Consider the following 18,514-nt stretch of genomic DNA (forward strand, 5'->3'; position numbering starts at 1 on the left):
AGGTCTGCAAGTTCAGGATTGTCTCAATGCAAAAAGAAAGGTTAAAAATTATGGCATCTTCCAAGTTCCAGATCTGCCAATTAGCCAGCAAAAGCAGAATACTCTCTCCTCAGAGAAACAAAGAATTGACGCTCATGTGTTCAGTTTTTAGTGTGCAATGGAGATAAGACCGGTCTATCGAACAGCAGCAGGATGTTCCAAATTTACAGTGAATATTAAAAACAGCTGTTCTGACAAAGACTGCCAGGTCCCACTGTCTGAATCACTCATGGGAATATCAAAATTATTATTAAATTACTCACTGATAAGCTAAGCTGCTGAACATTTCAGTCCGATTAAATGGTACTTCTGAAATCTCAAATATTGCAAGGGAAAGTCATCTTTACCTAGTAAGCTATTATCTTAAAAGTCCAGGGCTGCTGCAAGAGTTTTCTTCATCAACTCTTAGAAAGAAGCATAGTAACTCAAACTTCATTTGAGGGACCAAGTCTAGCATTTAAACCCCCCCCCCCAATATTATTTGAGCTTTTGGGCAATTCTAGTATGAAGCCAAGTTTCTGTCCTCTACAATGAAACTACAACAGAGATAATGTCTTGTGTGTAATTTATTTGGATACCGACCCTTAGATTGTTAGCTATCATAGGTCAATGAGGTATGTGGAAATATTATTGGAGCTGATTAGTATAACAACAGTGTGGTTTTTTTCTGCTTGTGTGTGGCTTGTGGGCCATAATAAAGACTGATATGCCAACTAGAACCTGTCTAGGACATACTGGAAAGCCTGATCCTATTTTAACTACCCTTTCAAAAGACATTTACACAAGTAGTTGTACCAGTAAAATGCACATCACATTTACATCTGCGGCTCCTAATCCAACAGGTGACAGTAATGCGGAAGTTTGCTTATGGCATGATCTTCTTAGCTGGACTAGAACTGGGAGATCATTTCATTCTGTTGCTTTTTAAATTAAATTTAAATGCATGAAGGGACTATAACCTACCTGTCGACTTTGCAAGCTTTGTACCAGCCTCCATATTCACCAAATGTAGTACCATCTTTCTGCTTTCCCTAAGATGAGAACAGAGAACATTAAAGCTTATCTTTAGCAAGTAAAAACAAGTATAAAAACAGAAGGAACTTTTTCATCCAGATTTCCTCTTACTTTGCATTCTTCTCTCTCTTCAGCATGCATCCAGATGGGCTTGTTTTCATCTGTATAAAAAAATATTGAATACCATGTGAAATAGAAGAATTGTCATATTGAACCAGACTGACACAACCAACAAAGGCTCCCCTGGTATATACGAAAACTCAAATGAATAAGCCACAACCAGAAGACTATATTGAACCAGACTAGCAATTTTTTAAAATCCCTCGAACAGCTGTACAGAGATACCCACCCACCCAGACCAAAGTAATGTAGTTCTAGGGATATCCTCTCCACTCACTTGTAGCCACTCACATCCCTATTTTCTGTGAGCAAATCAGGCAAGATTTCACTTTTCAAAACAAGAAGAAAACTAGCAACAGCAGAAGAAAGTCATGTTATCACCCTGGATAACAATCAAGACATATTTTTTAAAAAATGTCTCTTTCTGCACAGACTGCAGCAGAAAAAAGTACAAAGAGCTACAGAACTACAAAATTGTTAACATGTTATTTCTAAGAGGCTTTGATGTCAACCAGGCTGCACATATTGTATACTGACAGAAGCTTAGCCATTTGCCAGAATTTATTCAGAATTCACTTTTATCTTAGTGACGCTTTTAATGTCTCACGCACGCTAGTTACAGAATTCAGCACAAGGAAACGACTGCACTACAATTACTGGCAGTTACAGATCTTCCAATGCATTCCCCCTTCTTTGTCACCCCCAAAAAACTAGTGCTGAAGGTGACAAGCGAACAAAAGGGTGCTTTGGTTAGAATTCTGTAGAGAAGTGGGATTCAAATGATATAAACTATAATAAAGCCACATGGCCCTACTGCTGGAAGGAGAGGCAGTTTTGCCCGATTCCGCCTCTTTACTGCTGGCCTCTGACCCATGTGGCTTTTTGTCCATGCATCCTCAGGAATCAGCTTTTAAAGGGTCAAAAGGGGCTGATGGGAGCATCAGCTTTTGCTGGCACAGCTGTTAGGGCACAACAATAAATGTGTGCAAAACCATGTTCTATAAAATCCACCTGGCTAACTAGTCTAACTGAAGGTGACAGCTGTGCTTATTTACCTTGTCACTCTTTTTACCTCCATTTAAAAGACCAACTGTAAGCATGTCCAGTGGGATGTGGTCTTTCCCTGACCTTTTCTTCCCCTATCCAACAGTGAATCAAAATTGCTTTTTAACCCCTCCTCAGTCACAAAAGTGGCTTGCCATGAAGCATGGGGAACTGACACATGCAAAGTTTGTACGGTTTATATGAGTTAGATGGTTCTTCAGAATCTAGCCAAATAAATTTTCAAACACATAAAAGTCTTAGCAAAATAGTAAAGAGTCCAGTAGCACCTTTAAGACTAACCAACTTTATTGTAGCATAAGCTTCTGAGAGCCACAGCTCTCTTTGTCAGATGTATGACAGCTCCTCTGGATCTATAAAGTCTTAGAAATCTTTATGGAAGTTATACTGTGTCACTCAATAAAAATTCATCACCATTCTTAAATTGCAATAACTGAATTTCTCCTATTTACTAGGGACCTCTCAAAAGTTTCAACCGTATGAAACACAATAGTTACCATCCACAGAGCCAAATTCCCTTTCATGGGCACGAGTAAGGATCTCTTTGTATAAAGTTTCCGCTTGCTTAAATTTGCCTTGTTTCAGGTAGCAGGACGCCTGAAAGAGATGACATGAGCCTACTAAGTTTTAACATTCTTTCTCAATATTCAGATATACGAAATATCTACAAGGTTATATACTGTGCAAATAAAAATGTATGGACTCGATGCACATTTCATCTCACTAAAGCACTGTGCAAGAAAAGTGAAACTAAAGCCAGCAGTTTGCCACCATCTTGCCCAAGCAGAAACATGAGAAGTTCTACAGAACTAAAATTCATTCTAGCACCCAAAAAAGGCTCTTCTAGAGCATGAACGAGTCATTGTTCAATAGCTATAGCAGCTCACTTCACATTGCTCTTTAACTCCACTGTGTAGACATACCAAATTGTTCTTTGTTTTTGCTACATTTGGATCATCTGGCCCCAGTTTTGTCTGGTAGATCTCAAGTGCTCGCTGGTAGTAGTATTCCACTTCTTCGTATTTACCCTGGTTCTGACAGAGCAGAGCCAGATTATTTAACTGTTTGGCAACGTCTGGATGATCTTTCCCCAATACCTAGAAACAAAAAAGCACACATGTGTAACACCTGCCTAACGTATGTGATTTAAAAGACAAGAAGAACATACTGTTTACGCTAGTGTTATTTCCAGTTTCGCTTAGCATTTTATAGCAAAGTTATTTACATGGATATGATAATGTTCCTGAATATTGATGTTCATAGGAAAGGTTCAACTACGTTCCTGTGATTAACCAGCACCTGATCATGGCTGGTAGCCTCTAATCTAGTGCTTCTGGAAAAGTAAAAGTTGCAGCGATTCTGAGTCAGCACTTCCAGGCCAAGTTAACAGCAGAGCAGATTAGGCATCCCGTATTTTGAACTAGACCATTCACTCTAAGCCTATTCCACTAGGAGTACTCAATGTAGATAGAGGAAAGGAAGTAGGGTGAGCCCTGATGCTGTAGAAAGGGGGCCATCACCCAGCTGCTTTTCTTCCAGCTGCCTTCAGCCACGATGAACTTTGAGGCATCTTCCTTTGTAGACTCCTCTCCCTTGGTCTTTGATATGAAGCTTTTCAGCCATGCTCTTTCCTGGCTTCCCACCTCATTCACAAGGATGATGTTATTCAGGGGGAAATTAATTTTGCAACTAATTTTGAAGACAAAACTAGGAATGATTCAAAGAGGTTCTGTTCCACTAATGGTGGAGATTTGCTCTGGTGAAATGAGCCTTCATCCAGTAGAGCACACCTATTCCAATGAAGAAAGCATCCACAGTTAGTGGAACATAACCTTTTTTATCCAGCCCACTACATCTAAAGGCATTAGAGTATACTGCGGGAAAACATGCTCCAAAAGTTAGCCATTATGACGGTTGGGAGAATCTGCTGGAAAACTCTGGGACAGTGAAAGGTCCCTTGTTAGCTCAACTCGTCATGCTACAAAAAATTCATTTTCCTGTTCTTCAAAGTTATCACACTTCTTCAAGATATACCTACAGGATTTTGTTGTACAATCATTCATATAATCACCTGTTTAATCAATGCCCAGATACCGCTGATATGAAAATACTGAGCCTCAAGAATGCAAACTGCAGAAAGAAAATAACGTCATTATACGATTACCTTCTCTCTAATTTCCAATGCTCTCTTGCATAAAGGCTCAGCTTCCTTGTACTTTCCTCTTTTTCCATAAAGCACTGCAAGGTTGTTTAAAGTTGCTGCAACCTGCAAAGAGAAGACAAATGTGTTTGCCGCTGAAGGGATCAGGAAAGAAATCGGTTTCTCATTTACAGTTTATTCATTTATGTATACTTCCGATATATAGGACCGGATCCTATGCATCCTTTCCTCCCATGCAAGGAGCCTCTTTCAGTTGCAAGAGGCAAAAGGATCGATAATTTCACTCCTGTCTTTTTCTTTGCTGCGGCCAGCCACACTGCACAGCCTTTAATCCATGTGGTTCCCCCCTGCAACAGTCATCACCTTTTGGGCAATACACAAGGTGGTCCAAGTAGATGGGAAGGCAGGGAAGATTCCGTCTCTAGCAGTGCCTTCCACTAATGCTATCTAGTAGGGGCGTGCGCTTCGGATCTCCGATTCGGGGTTTTTACCTGAGTTGGGCCCAATTTGTAAAACTTTGGAGTTCCCAAATCGGTCCCAGCATTGCTGGGCCCAATTTGGGAATCCCGAAGCAAAGCTTTCTGAAGTGTTTCAGAACGCTTTGGGAAGCTTCTGGCTTGCAAAGCTTCCTGATGGCTTTTTCATCCGATGGGAGGGGGGAAGAGGGATGAAAAAGCCAGCCTGGAAACTTCCAAAGCTCAGAGCAGTGCTGAAAAGCACTGCTCTGAGCTTTGAAAAACGCCACACTGGCTTTTTCACCCAATGGGAGGGAGGAAGAGGGAGCTACCTCTTCCTCCTTCCTATTGGATGAAATAGCCAGCCTGGAAACTTTCAAAGCTCCCTTTTCCTCCTTTCCATTGGATGAAACAGCCAGGGTAAACCCGAAACAGGAAACCCGAATCTTTTTCCAGTGCACACTCCTACAGCGCAGGATCCAAGAGTATTACAATAATGCTCTTAAACATAAGAAAAAAACCAAGTTACAGGTGACAAGCATAAAATGTGCTTAATTAGCAAACTGCCCATCCTTTAGCAGATAGATTATCAGCAGTGAAGGTAATTTTTGTTCCCATTTTTCATCTTAATAAAATAGAAGTCTGTAGACCACAAAGGTTCAGAAATCAAAATACAGCCAGACATCCTGTCCTTTCCCATTCTCCCACATTCCATTAAGACTTTCTAGAGGAGAGAGGCTCGTCTGTTAAAAGGGCTAGCCCAGAGACTAAGAAACATATCTGGATAATCTTCTGGACAACACACAAGCCATCAGAAACAGGATGGGAAACACTGAGCTAGTTCCGTCAAATACTAAACGCAGAAATTTGCAGAAAGTGAAGCTAAATGCTTTTTGCAGAAGTATCAACAATAAGAAACTGGGTGAAGCAATTTCTGAATCCCTTTCTGCAGTAACTAGTATGAAGGCTAAATGAATTAGAATCAGCTTGAGAGAAAACCACTTAAGCTAGATACATTTTTCACCGAAATTTATAAATTAGCATTGCTAACAGGAATTCAGTAGAACTTGTGCTTTTTTCCTCCAAAGAGTGGAGCACATTCAAATCATGCAAGATGATTAACGATTTATGCAATTTCTGTGCTTAAAATTTGTTGGAGATACATACTTATTTTTATTAAAAAGGCAAAACACTTATCGCAGCCCCCTACGGGAACAAGGTTAAATGGTAAGGCAGGACCTTAAAAACCTTCCTGTTGAGTTTAACATTAAAGTGAGTTTCAAAGAAAAAGACTTCACGCTAGACAGGGGAAAGGAGAGAACAAAAATGAAAACTGAGAAATATACAAACCGCCGGATGGTCTTTGCCCAAGGTCTTCTCACGAATAGCCAGGGCATCATTCAACAAGTTTGCTGCATCTTTGTATTTATTCTGGTCCCTAAATTAGGGGGGGGAAGAGACAGTTACGAGCAACATCATATTTTATCAAACTATTATTTGTCATTTTAACTTCAACATACCAAAGACTTCGCGCAGAATCTGCTGTTCTCAAGCCTGTACCCAAGAAACGTCCTTGTTCAATAGACCTAACAGAGCAGTGGCTGGCAACCAGAGTGAACAGCAAAGCTCCAAAACAGTTTTCGGTGACAGGCCAAGACTGTCTGTCACCTCTCCATAAAGCACAAACTACAAACTACCTCATACAGGCTATAAGGTACCATAAATATTTTTCCCTCTTCTCTGCTGGCCTAAGGCAGTGTGGGGCCACCCTATGCACCAGTCGGGGTCAAGCCGCAGGGCAATCATCTGCAGTCGGAATTCAGTTCATGGGCCCTAACTGCCCAGTCACAGCCTAGTAAAACTACCTGCTGCTCAACTCAAAATGCCCGTAAATGTGATTTTTATTTATTGATGTCATTTAAGGGATGACTGCACAACTGACTCCATCATAAGGTGAAGATGAAAAGATTTTTAAAGACGAACAGAAGCATAATCTAAAGCTGCTTGCATATGGAGTGCCATCATAATTTAAACCCCATCAACATTTTATTTAACCATGTCCGTGACAATCGTCTTTAGTTAACTCTCTTTCTAAAGAAGTAGATAGAGCACCAACCTGTACACCAATGCAAGTATGTTCAACATAGTGGCAACATCAGGGTGATCATGGCCTGAAGTCTTCTCCAGGTCTTCAAGCGCCTGCTTACAGAGGGGTACGGCAACCTCGTATCTGCCTTGGGAAGCATACTGAATGACAAGATTATGAAGGGTCCTTAATCTTGCTGGAATCTCATAGCCACCCTGCTGGGCTGCAGCTGCCGCACTACTATGTGGCTGTTGCACTGGAAAAAAGAATAATAAAACATTACTAAGATGTATGCATATGTTCAAGTGGCATTAGCACCAAAGAACTGAATTTCATTAAAAAGAGCACTTCAAATAAGTTAGACCAAAGATGAGGTTGAACTCCATAAGCTCATTAAAGCCAAGGACGCTATTCCTGATGGTTGTTGTGGGTTTTCCGGGCTGTATTGCCATGGTCTTGGCATTGTAGTTCCTGACGTTTCGCCAGCAGCTGTGGCTGGCATCTTCAGAGGTGCAGCACCAAAAGACAGAGATCTCTCAGTGTCACAGTGAAAGCCTTCGACAATACATCGACGCCATTCCTATTTGAGAACACATCACCTTTTGTATATTCTGACTCATGTTTTGTAGGCAAAGTTATCCTTGACCACAAAAATCTCTTCCAATTCAGGGAAAAGCAATGAAAGGCAAGTTTACTTGCCACGGCAAGTGTCTATACCACCCCACCTCCGATAGAACAGCACTAAGAACATGTTTACTCCTCTACCCTAGCACTGAATTGCGGTGGTGAGTGCAGAGGCCTGCCATACTCGGCTTTTGAGGCAAATGACTGTTTCAAGCTCTTCCATGAGATAAAGCCATCATTAGAGGAAACCATGGTTGCACCCATTCAGACACCACCATAAACCTATAATTACTGACAGCCAGAAAGATGGAGGACATTTTCAGGAGAGCTGGGAGAAGAAAAGTACAAGCCAACGAAGTGCACTACCAAACTATGGCTGCATGGAGCCACCGTCCATGAACGTTATCTTTAAACAAATTTCACAATGAAGTAGCGTTTTGAAATCCTCACTAGAAAATTCTGCTAGTCAAAATCCTGTCCACAGTTTTTTATTGTTTTATGCAAGCCAACTATCATGCCTTGATGATGCTGATGTCCTTTTATGCTACGGTACAACACACAACGTCTTACTGCAGTTTAGGAATTAAAGATCAACTAGTACCTTCAATATATTTTCAATTAAATCATTTTAAATTCACTTACTTCCTTGCCCTTGGTCATCTTCATCATTGGGGAACAAATCATCCAACGGTTCTTTGGTCGAGTCTGAGTCTTTATCCTCCTAAACAACCCCCCCAGAAACCAGAGATTGTTGCAATTACCAGACTGGTATAGATAGGCAGATCATACACATGTAGATTGCAAAAGACAACATTTGTTAAGGGCCAAGTTAAAGGACACCCAGGTGCTCATGCATTTGGGTCTCGGTATTTTCCCTTCCAACTGTGGAACCCAAAACAGCTACTTATTAGAGAATCTTACACATCTGCTAGAATTTAACCTTTATAAGGCTATAAGATCCAAGTACCTTGCTCATTTTATGATTAAAAGTTTTTCTTTTATCTGGAAAAAATAAGACATCATCAAAATATTAATTTGCTTTTCTTTGGCAGCAGAAAAAGCCCAGTTTTTATAGAAAAAGTATGATTATGTCACAGTGCAGACTCAGAGTTTGAACTTGTTACTGCAGGCCTTGACCAATTTTCTCTGGCTTCACCAGCCATCTGTATTTTTCAGCCTCCGGTGTTTTATATGTTAATGACTGTACTTTCTAAATATTCCTTCCAAGAAACCTAATCCTATACTCTTCAGTTTCTTGTCATTTTTTTGTAAAGCTGTAACAAGTGTGTTGTAGCATATAAATAAGCATGAGGTAACACAAGTTATCATCACAGCAAAAAGCTAATGTCTGTTCCTCACCCAAATAAAGCTTTGTTCTGCTGAGAATCATCAAGAGGCATATACAATACGTAACTAAAAACATTAGGCGCAGCAATGAAGGTTTGAAAGCCTGGGCAGCAACTTGGTCTACTGAGGGGCTGCAGACAATGGGAAGTCAAAAGAGATGGCCAGGGTGACAGTGGAGGAGAACCCGGAATGAATCCAACAAGGCACAGGGTAGAGCTCATTTTAACGCCTGCTCTGTGGAGGTGATGGCAGCAAGAAACAATGTTTCTCTGTCATCACTGCATCTGCACACTGTAGACTAGGGGTGTGCAGCAAAAAAAGATTCGGTTTTCCCGCTTCGTAATTTACGAATTGGGGAAAAGAGTCGGAAATAAGCAATTTCCTAAGCGGCAAGCTACTTTGGAAATTGCTTATCGGCCCACTTCTATATGCTCCGTAAAGATTCAGGGCATATCGAACTGCTGCCCAACAGTCTAAACAGAAAACAATGCAAAGCAATGAAGCAGAAGAGATGAGAGCTAGAATAATAATGAAGGAACCCTCAGACCGGGGTGCCCTTGAGATCCCTAGAGGAAGCAACACATACGTTGAAAAGCCTCTTCAGATGCTCATTCATGAGCAAGGTGATAAAACAAGTCAGCAGCAAATTGTCTTGGATTAAGTAGATTATCTGAACCCATTTCAGTCTTGCTTCTGGCTTACATTTGGAACAAACTAGTTTTATCATTCTGATGATGGAGAAAGATGGAGCCAATCTCTGTTGATTCTCCTGGAAATCTATTTTGAGCACGGAAGGTCAATTCTAGGTTATTCCAAAACAATATCAAATACATGCAGTGGAAACCTAAGGACACTTTCAGCGCAATCCTAAGCAGAGTTACTCCAGTCTAAGCTCATTGATTTCAATGGGTTTAAACTGGAGTAATTTTGCTTAGGTTTGCAATGTATGTTGCTGACCTGAATCTCAACTTCCTTCAATAAAAACATCTTCAAATGGAGACTTCAGTGTGAAACTGCAAAACTGAAGTTCATCAAGAGGTTTCAACTCTGAACAAGAACTTGGGTTTTTTACTTATCTTAGCATAACTAGTAAATAGTCTCTGCACTTTTTTTTGCTAGATTTGAATTTTCAGTATTTGTTCCACCCCGTACTTCCTGCATTTCATGGTCACCTGACCTGATGTTTATTTCCCCCCCCCTTTTTGGTCTACCTATGAGGATTCAATAACAACAACAACAACAACAACATTCAATTTATATACCGCCCTTCAGGACAACTTAATGCCCACTCAGAGCAGTTTACAAAGTATGCCATTATTATACTGTGCATGTGAAGTAGGAGGCCACAAAAATCTGTGCTGGAATAAAATAGTTCGTCTTTAAAATTCAGAAGAATCCTGTTTATTTCTGCTAGAATCAATAATAACAATCTTTATACATACAGACAAAGTAGATGCCATGTTAGAAGCCTTGTGGCACCAGGAATATTCATTAAAGGTGAGAACTAGTTTAGCAGAACTAATGAGTTTTTAACCACCAAATACTATTGTGAATGGTCACTGCGCCAATCTTGAATACATCTGCCGTTTATATAAATGCCACATGCTATACTTCCTGCATTTCATGACCCTTTGATCTTGCTGTGCATACAGCTGGAAAGTGATAAAAATGTGTTGTGTAAGCTCTTCAATTGATCATGCATCTGAGAAATTGGGCTACAGTCGTGCCACAAATAGGTCTTTAAAGGTGCTACAAGACTCTTGTTTGTTTTTGCTACTGATAAAAAGTTAAGTCACAAGTGTGAAAACCTGCAGCTTCTTTAGGAGACAAAAAGGGAATTGGAAAGAGCAGATTTTAATATACAGCTACTTACTGAAGGAGAAATATCATCATCATATTTCTTTAACTGGTTCATGAATTCTAGGTGCTTCTTTTCTTCTTCTAGCTGAGCCACAGATTGTTCACTCTTTTGCAGTTTCTGTTGAGTGTTGGCTAGCTCATCTCGCAGCCACTGATTTTCCTGGCACAGCCTGCGAACCTGAGCACGTAATTTCTGCTTTTCTGACTCCACTGCGTTTAAATGATTTGACAGGGCCATCATTACCTAAAACATACCAGGGAAGATAATATTGTGTTTCTACTGGATTGAGCATCAACTGCATTACTATTTTACAACAAATCATTTCGTTGTTTCCTAATCCTTTTGTTAGAAGGTAACACTAATAACCTACATTCAAAATAAAGTTTGCTTTTGTGCTTTATTTTTACCTGTGCTTCGCTGAGTCCAAGTTCCAGCATCTCCAGAGACTTGCGAATCATATTTGATTTTTCTTCCACCAGATTGGTCTCGTCATCTTTCTTCAAACACTTAAGTGTCTCAAGTAAACTCTGCAAGATGGAATTGTGCTCATTCTTCAGTGCTTCTAATCCCTGAATCACTTGCTTCGTCTTGGAAATAATTTCATCCTGGGTCAGTTTCTCCAACTTGTCTTCCTTTAGATACACCATTGTGGACATGTTGTCATACATTCTGAGGAGAGGGGTAAAAAAATACAATGATTTTGATGTTTATCCTTTCAGCATTAGAGATTTATTTTAATGTCTTGTAACTCAACTTTTATTTTTGACTGAACACACAATATTTCATTCCAGTGCTTGCAGTACTGTCACTGAGTTAATCAAAATATGCCAGTATAACCATGCTTTAAAAACACACACACACAATAGGAAATAAACAGTACAGCTAAAATTCCATCTTTAATTTCATTTACGCACTGCCTTTTTCTGCAGTGGGGACCCAAAGTGCCTTACATCAGTCTGTTCTCCTCCATTTTACTCCTCTCAACAATCACACTGTGAGGCAGGGTAAGATGAACGTGTGTGACTGGCTCGAGCTTACCCAGCAAGCTTCCATGGCAGAGTGAGGACTCCAACTTGGCCTCTCCTAGATCCTAGCGCAACTCTAACCACTGTACAATACTGTCTCTCACAAGGAAACCTATACTGATACTCTCTAGTTCCCAAATATTATACAGAGCTTGTTCACACACATTAATTTTTTCCCTCTAAAACCACAAGCACTAAAAGCTTGTTTTTTAGGCTTCAGATTAATCAAAGGATTACCAGTAGATCACTAGATTCAGCTTTGAGGGACACAGTCTATATTCAACCATGTTTTTTTAATCAACCCCTCCCCCCAAATCCCTAAGTAGGGTTTATGGTTTACACTCAGTCTACTAAATACCAATACACATTCTAATCCTCTTCTTCTACAGTAATAAAGGAAAACGAAGGCTTGTTCTTCAGTTATGAATACAGAGGTGAGATAAGCAATATTATATTGAAAAGCATGGCATGAGCTAATAAATGTAGCACCTAAGCTGACATGATAGTAAAGAGTCCAGAAGCACCTTTAATACTAACCAACTACTGTAGCATAAGCTTTCGAGAACCACAGTTTTTTGCAGCTGCCTTAACTTCTTTTTCTAGTAGTAGCACCAGATCCAGTATAATCCCTAGGTTCCTAACTGAGGCTATAAGGGACAAACTCCATCAAAAGTGAGGAGTAAGATATCCTTCAAGATCTCTGCCTCCCAACGAGCATCACTTCCATCCTGTTTGGGTTCAATTTCAATTTTTTCATTTTCAGCCATTTGATCATAGTTGTCTGGCAGTGGCCCAAGATTTCTACTGCATCCTGTAATGATTTGGATAGTGAGATACCCAGTTGGGAGTCATCTGCATATTGATGACATCCCACTCCATAGCTGCAAATGAATTATCCTAAAGGCTTTAGATGGAAGTTAAATAATATGGGAGATAAGATTGCACTCTGTGGAACCCCACAAGATAATTCCCATTTTGGAGGCAGCTGATTTCCCTTTGAGTCTGTTCCATGCAGAATGATTTAAACCAGTCCATGGCACATCCTTTGATACCCACTTTTGTCTTTAAATGTCTCAAAAGGATAGCATGGTCTGCAGTGTCAAAGGCTGCAGATAGATCCAGGAGGAGCAACAAGGCATGACCTTTGCCTGTATTCAGACGGAGATCATCCACTAAAGCTACTAGAACCGTCTCTGTCCCATGACCTGCTCTGAATCCAGACTGGAAAGGGTCCAGAGCACTAGAGTTACCCAAGAAGACCTGGATTTGTCCCAAACTAATTATCGTCAATTTTTGAGAATCTGTTTTCATCATGTAAATATTTTAATAGATTGTAGAATGTTTCTGAATGATACCACAAAGAAAAACAATTGTTGTATTGACATTTGGCTAGGCCTACACCGCTTTTTAGCAGCAGTTTTCCTGACTGCGAACTCTTCCTATGTTCAGATATATTGCATGGAAGTTTCTATGCACTATTAAGTGTGTGACTCAAAAGGCCAATAAACCCACTTCCTAACACCTGCAATGTAGCAGCTGGCACTCACAACGGGTTGCCAATGTTTAGAAGCATTTTGTATTTGTAGGGACCTTGAAAAGCACCAGAAAACGGCATGATTATTCACCTTCAAGGAGTTTGCTCCCCAAAATGACAAATACTACCAGAGGTGTGTCTTCAGTTTTTTTCCCCACTGCTACTCTTGTAGGCTACAATGGCTTTCAATTTGTTTCTGAGCCCAATTAAGGTGCCAGTGTTAACTTTTAAAGCCTTCTTTAGCCTTCCTAAATTAGCCTTTTTCCATAGAAGGCAACCTGGAAAACTAAGGAAACAAGACAACACATGATAACTTCGTGAATGGGACTTTGTATACTATTGATATTGGACTTGACTTGTTGGTTTATTTCACCTAATACATAAAATTGTTTATTATTTATAGCCAGAAGCTGTTTAATTTCAACTCCTTTTTGTACCTCCTTGAGCTTGGGCTCTCAATACTTAGGTAGTGGTTAATAGCAGCAGGACTCTAATCTGGAGAACTAGGTTTGATTCCCCACTCCTCCATTTGAAGCTAGCTGGGTGCCCCCTGGGTCAGTCACAGCTCTTTCGGAGCTCTCTCAGCCCCACCTACCTCACAGGGTACCTGTTTGTGAGGATAATGACACTGACTTTGCAAATCACTCTGAGTATGATGTTAAGTTGTCCAAAACAGTGGTATATAAGCACAGGGATATTATTATTGTATTATCAACAGTTTATATATACATTTTAATTGTTGTTTTAATGCCTGATGTTCACCCCCTTGGGGACCTGATTTGGGTGGAAAGGGGAGACACAAGTTTTTTAAATTAATAGGTCTGAACAACAAATTTATGAACTTTAGGAGGCCTCACTGCAGTTAAGGTTGAAGAAAAAAAATTCTATACAGAGTAATTAGATGACAAAATTTTGCCCACAGGCTATACTTTTGCATTCACTGGGGCCTACAAAAGCACCAGAGAGTACATCAATAAATGTCAATGAAGCAATCACTATTCTGCATTTAATTATATTTTAGTTGTTTGTTTACCAAATGATTATGCAACATGAAAGCGGTAACTAATATGTCTAGAAAAGAAAAAAATTGAAACTGAAACAAAAAGAAATCCAGGCTTTCAACATTAGGCATCGAGTTAAATATAAACTGGAAACACTGTCAAGAGAAGCACTTCATACATGCCAATACTATATAACAAAGATGCTAGTGCACAAAAATCATTTTCTATTTAACAGGCTGGGAAGCTGACCCAGCACAAATCTATAGCTTTAGGGGAAAGAACTGTTGTGCTTTCAATTACAATGCTGTAACATAAGAAGGTCATAGATCCAGAGGAGCTAGCCGTGTTAGTCTGTAGTAGCAAAATAGAAAAGAGTCCAGTAGCACCTTTAAGACAAACCAATTTTACTGTAGCATAAGCTTTCGAGAATCACAGTTCTCTTCGTCAGATGAACTGTGATTCTCGAAAGCTTACGCTACAGTAAAGTTGGGTAGTCTTAAAGGTGCTACTGGACTCTTTTCTATAAGAAGGTCAGAGGGGTTTGATATGTGGAATGCAACTATAGCTTTCATAATATTCTCTTTTTGTTTTTAAAGTCAAGAGTCTATTTAGTCAGTCACCATAAAACCAGACAGACATCAAGGGAGCAGTTACTTCACTCGAAGCGTTCAACCCTTCCATTAGGAAAAAGGAAAGGAAGGCCAAAAAAAAAAGGGGGGGGGGGAGAAAAGAAAAAAGGTTAAGCAGCAAATGATGCACATCAAGCACATATGCCAGGGATTATTTTGCCTTCACAAAATCATTGCTGGGTCAGGAAAGGAAATATTTTTACTCCACTAAGTTAGGCGATGATGCCTATGATCTGAAGTCACAGATAGAAGCGTTTTAGACTGCTGAAGTAAGTGTCAGTACGTTTCACTTCCTAATAAGACAGTGTTTATTGCTATATTCATGGAAGGCTGCAAACTGACATCTGTAGCCTCAAGACAAGTTCTAGCATATGTTGTACAAAATCAATACTGGTGATCCGAACAATTAAACACAAGCTAGTTTATATCAATTTGCAGTTCCCAAGCTGTAGACCTCAACAGCTCCCCAGCAGATTTCAATCGGACTTCATTGATTCTAATGTGGGTTGCATGCTTCATTTTGCCTTCATTGAGTGCAGCAGTCATGGCTTCAAGCAGTTTACTATAAATACTGCACATAAGCCAGTGGGGTGCAGTGGTAGAATGTCAGGCTAGGATTTGGAAGACTGACGTCCAAATACCAACTCTTCCATGGAAGCTTGCTTGGTGATCTTGGGCCAGTCACACAGCCTAACCTACCTCATAAGGTTGTTGTGAGGATAACATGGAGAAGAGAAGAACAATGCAAGCCACTCTGGGTTCCCACTGGGGAGAAAGGCAAGGTATAAATGAGGTAAAAAATAAATAGTGTCATGGCCAATGTTTAACACTAGACATGAAGAGGTGCACTGCAGAGAGTCTATGCTGTTGCCTTACTTCACTCGAATTCCATAGAACATGGCTGGGCAGCCCGTCACACAGGCAACAGAGGATTACAGAATACCCACAGAAACAGAAATTCACATTCTGTTTACTTTTTCTGAGTTGTGGTTTGTTCCCTGCTTCCACACTACATCAAAATTACACTAAATGAAGCAGGGGAGGGGGTAGAAAAAGAAATGCAGCTTATGTAAAATTTCATGCTTTGGATCTGACTTGTGGCATGCTTGCCCAAAACGAATGAACATCGCTGTCACAGCAATCAGGACCGTTTTTCGGTAAGAAGACCACAGTCTTCTGATCCCTTTTAGATAAACTAAATTAAAATTAAGAACACCCCAAAAATTTTAGGAGGCCACTTATATACACAGGATGTCAAAACCCAGTTTCATACTTATTAGGCGCGTTGTCCCAATACCATTATCGGCTTCGCGCTGATCGCACATACCTCAAAATAAAGCTAATCACAAAAAGTATTTATAGGAACAAAACAGGTAAACAGGACCAGACTGAAGAAGGTGGATTGCTTATGATGAGATGAGCTATTGGGGGCAGGGACTTTCCTACTCAGGACAATTATACCCACTTACATTTGAATTTAGAAGCACTTTATCCTGGACAGCAGAGGATACAGAGAACCCATTATAGCCGGTACATCAAGATATTTTTCACTGTACCCATTGTCATATAAAAAAAGATTACATATACAAAATAGGCTCTCATTACCTACACAACATTTATGGACGCAAAGCCTGACAGACCTTCTCTACACACATTCTAGAAAACAATCAAAGCCCCTGCTGCTTGGAATCAGGTGTTTTTTTTTTGCAGAATAATTTCAAGAGCCTGACTCATCAAAACAGCGACACTTTTACCAGACCTATATCAAGCCTAGCGACACAGTTTTCCTCCATAATATTATTATGACTCCACAGTACATCAAACAAATGCTTAAAATGGCTGAGTTGTCTAGCAGCAGTACTTCCAAACGGCTTTCATGTGACAAAGTTAGCTTTCTGCACAATCAGTAACTTGTACATCCTGCTTCAATCTCATTTAACCTGTTCTCCCACAGATTTTTTTTCCAGAAAGACAGTCAAAGTAAAGGAGTCATAAACAGCTTTGGCAACACCGGTAAAAGGTGATGGGTCTCCCTCCCTCAGAAAACCCTCAAGCATTCCCCACTGGCATGTCACGATCAGATAAAGCTGTCCTGTTCAGGATAGTATTTTTGGCTCCTTGCAATAAATAACATGGGGCGGGGGGGGGGGGGGGCTACCTTGCCGATTTATGATTAACACATATTAAACTGCTTGTGGCCCTTTCTAAGATCTGTTTTAGCTTATGTTTGTTGCATTTGGTTGGTTTAATTTGCTTAGTAATTAAGAAATTTTCATTGGCTAAAGGGATCCAGGCCAGCTTCATATCTGCCTTTTGGGAGACATTATCCATTCATGGAATGGCAGAACAACTCCAGGAGTTTCTGGATATCTCATCTGCCTTTGACCCTTTTCCATCTGGCTTCAGTCCTGCCCTCAGCATGGAGATGGCTCTGGTGGATGATTTCCACATTCAAGAAACAGAGACTTCTTGGTTAATTCTACTGGATTTATTAGCCACTTCCACCACTATAGACCGTGTCAGTCTTTCAGCTTGGTAATCATGTTAAAGGTGTGACACTAAAATGGTTTCAGCTTTTTCTCTTCTGACCAAATGCAGGAAGTGGTCATTGATCATGCAGCCTCTGCTTCACGGGAGGTCTCCTGGGAATTCCACAGGGCTCAGTATTGTCACTGATGGATATTTAACATCTGTGTAAGACAAATGACCAAGGTCATCCCAAGCTTGGGAGTGGGTTGTCATAAATAGGCTGGCAGCATCCAGCTAGACACCATTCCAGAAGCAACTGTCTCCATTTAGAATAATATCTGAAAGCTGTGGTCAAGCTGCTGGAAAAAAAAACCCCAGAGGAGATGCTAGTTGGGAAGGCTGAGGTTGTGATCTGAGCTAACCATCTTGGATGATGTAACATTTATCATTAAGATTCAATTAAGAGCATGGGAGTTCTTTCCTATCCAGCCCTTCTGCTGGAAAAGAAGACAAGCTTGGTGGCAAACTTCATATGGCAAGGAAATTGTCCTCCCCCCCCCCCCTTAAGACTCAATCAGCCTAGACAACCACACTCACCTATGTGCGGCACCTTTGAGAGCAGACTATCCCCTTTGAAGACGATATAAAATCTGTAAGTGGTGCAGGATATGACAACTAGATGTTAACAGGGTTAAACATTTTGAGACCATTATCCCATGTAAGACCATCTACTGACTGTCAAGCTTCTTCGGTGTTTGATTTACGCTTTAATGCCCTTCTTCCAGCCATGCGTGCCCATGCTAGCTCTGACTGAGGTAGCAGTTCTTCCACTCAGGGCAGCGAGAACTGTTTCTGCCTGGGCACTCGGTGGCTGCTCCTGTTCTATGGAACAGTCTTTCCAAGGAAGTCAGGAAGGCTCCAACCTTGAAAGGTTTCAGAGGCATTTTAAGCCTGAGTTTTTCCAATGTGCTTTTGGCGTTAAGGAATGAAAGTAAGTTATGATAAGATAATGGCTTACTTTCTTTTTCTCCATACCATATTTCTGCAAATTGAGCTTTCAACTGCTTTTGATAATCTAAGCAACTTG

General features: G+C 40.4%; 1 protein-coding gene across 3 annotated transcripts in view; it reads right to left on the minus strand.

Annotated features, from left to right (window-relative positions):
• KLC1 (kinesin light chain 1) overlaps window positions 1–18,514 on the minus strand; it is a 51,898-nt gene that overhangs the window by 22,815 nt on the left and 10,569 nt on the right. For all 3 annotated transcript variants that reach the window (XM_054970725.1, XM_054970726.1, XM_054970724.1), the window contains exons 2-11: window positions 11,177–11,438; window positions 10,782–11,012; window positions 8,204–8,282; window positions 6,968–7,193; window positions 6,202–6,289; window positions 4,400–4,501; window positions 3,159–3,332; window positions 2,733–2,832; window positions 1,165–1,214; window positions 1,003–1,070 (exon numbers count right to left, since the gene is read on the minus strand). In XM_054970725.1, coding sequence (XP_054826700.1) covers window positions 1,003–1,070; window positions 1,165–1,214; window positions 2,733–2,832; window positions 3,159–3,332; window positions 4,400–4,501; window positions 6,202–6,289; window positions 6,968–7,193; window positions 8,204–8,282; window positions 10,782–11,012; window positions 11,177–11,437 — 1,379 coding nt within the window. In that variant the 5' untranslated portion in view covers window position 11,438. The remainder of the gene's footprint in view (window positions 1–1,002; window positions 1,071–1,164; window positions 1,215–2,732; window positions 2,833–3,158; window positions 3,333–4,399; window positions 4,502–6,201; window positions 6,290–6,967; window positions 7,194–8,203; window positions 8,283–10,781; window positions 11,013–11,176; window positions 11,439–18,514) is intronic.

The sequence above is a fragment of the Eublepharis macularius genome, chromosome 2 (assembly GCF_028583425.1).
Source record: "Eublepharis macularius isolate TG4126 chromosome 2, MPM_Emac_v1.0, whole genome shotgun sequence".
NCBI classification, from domain to species: Eukaryota; Metazoa; Chordata; class Lepidosauria; order Squamata; family Eublepharidae; genus Eublepharis; species Eublepharis macularius.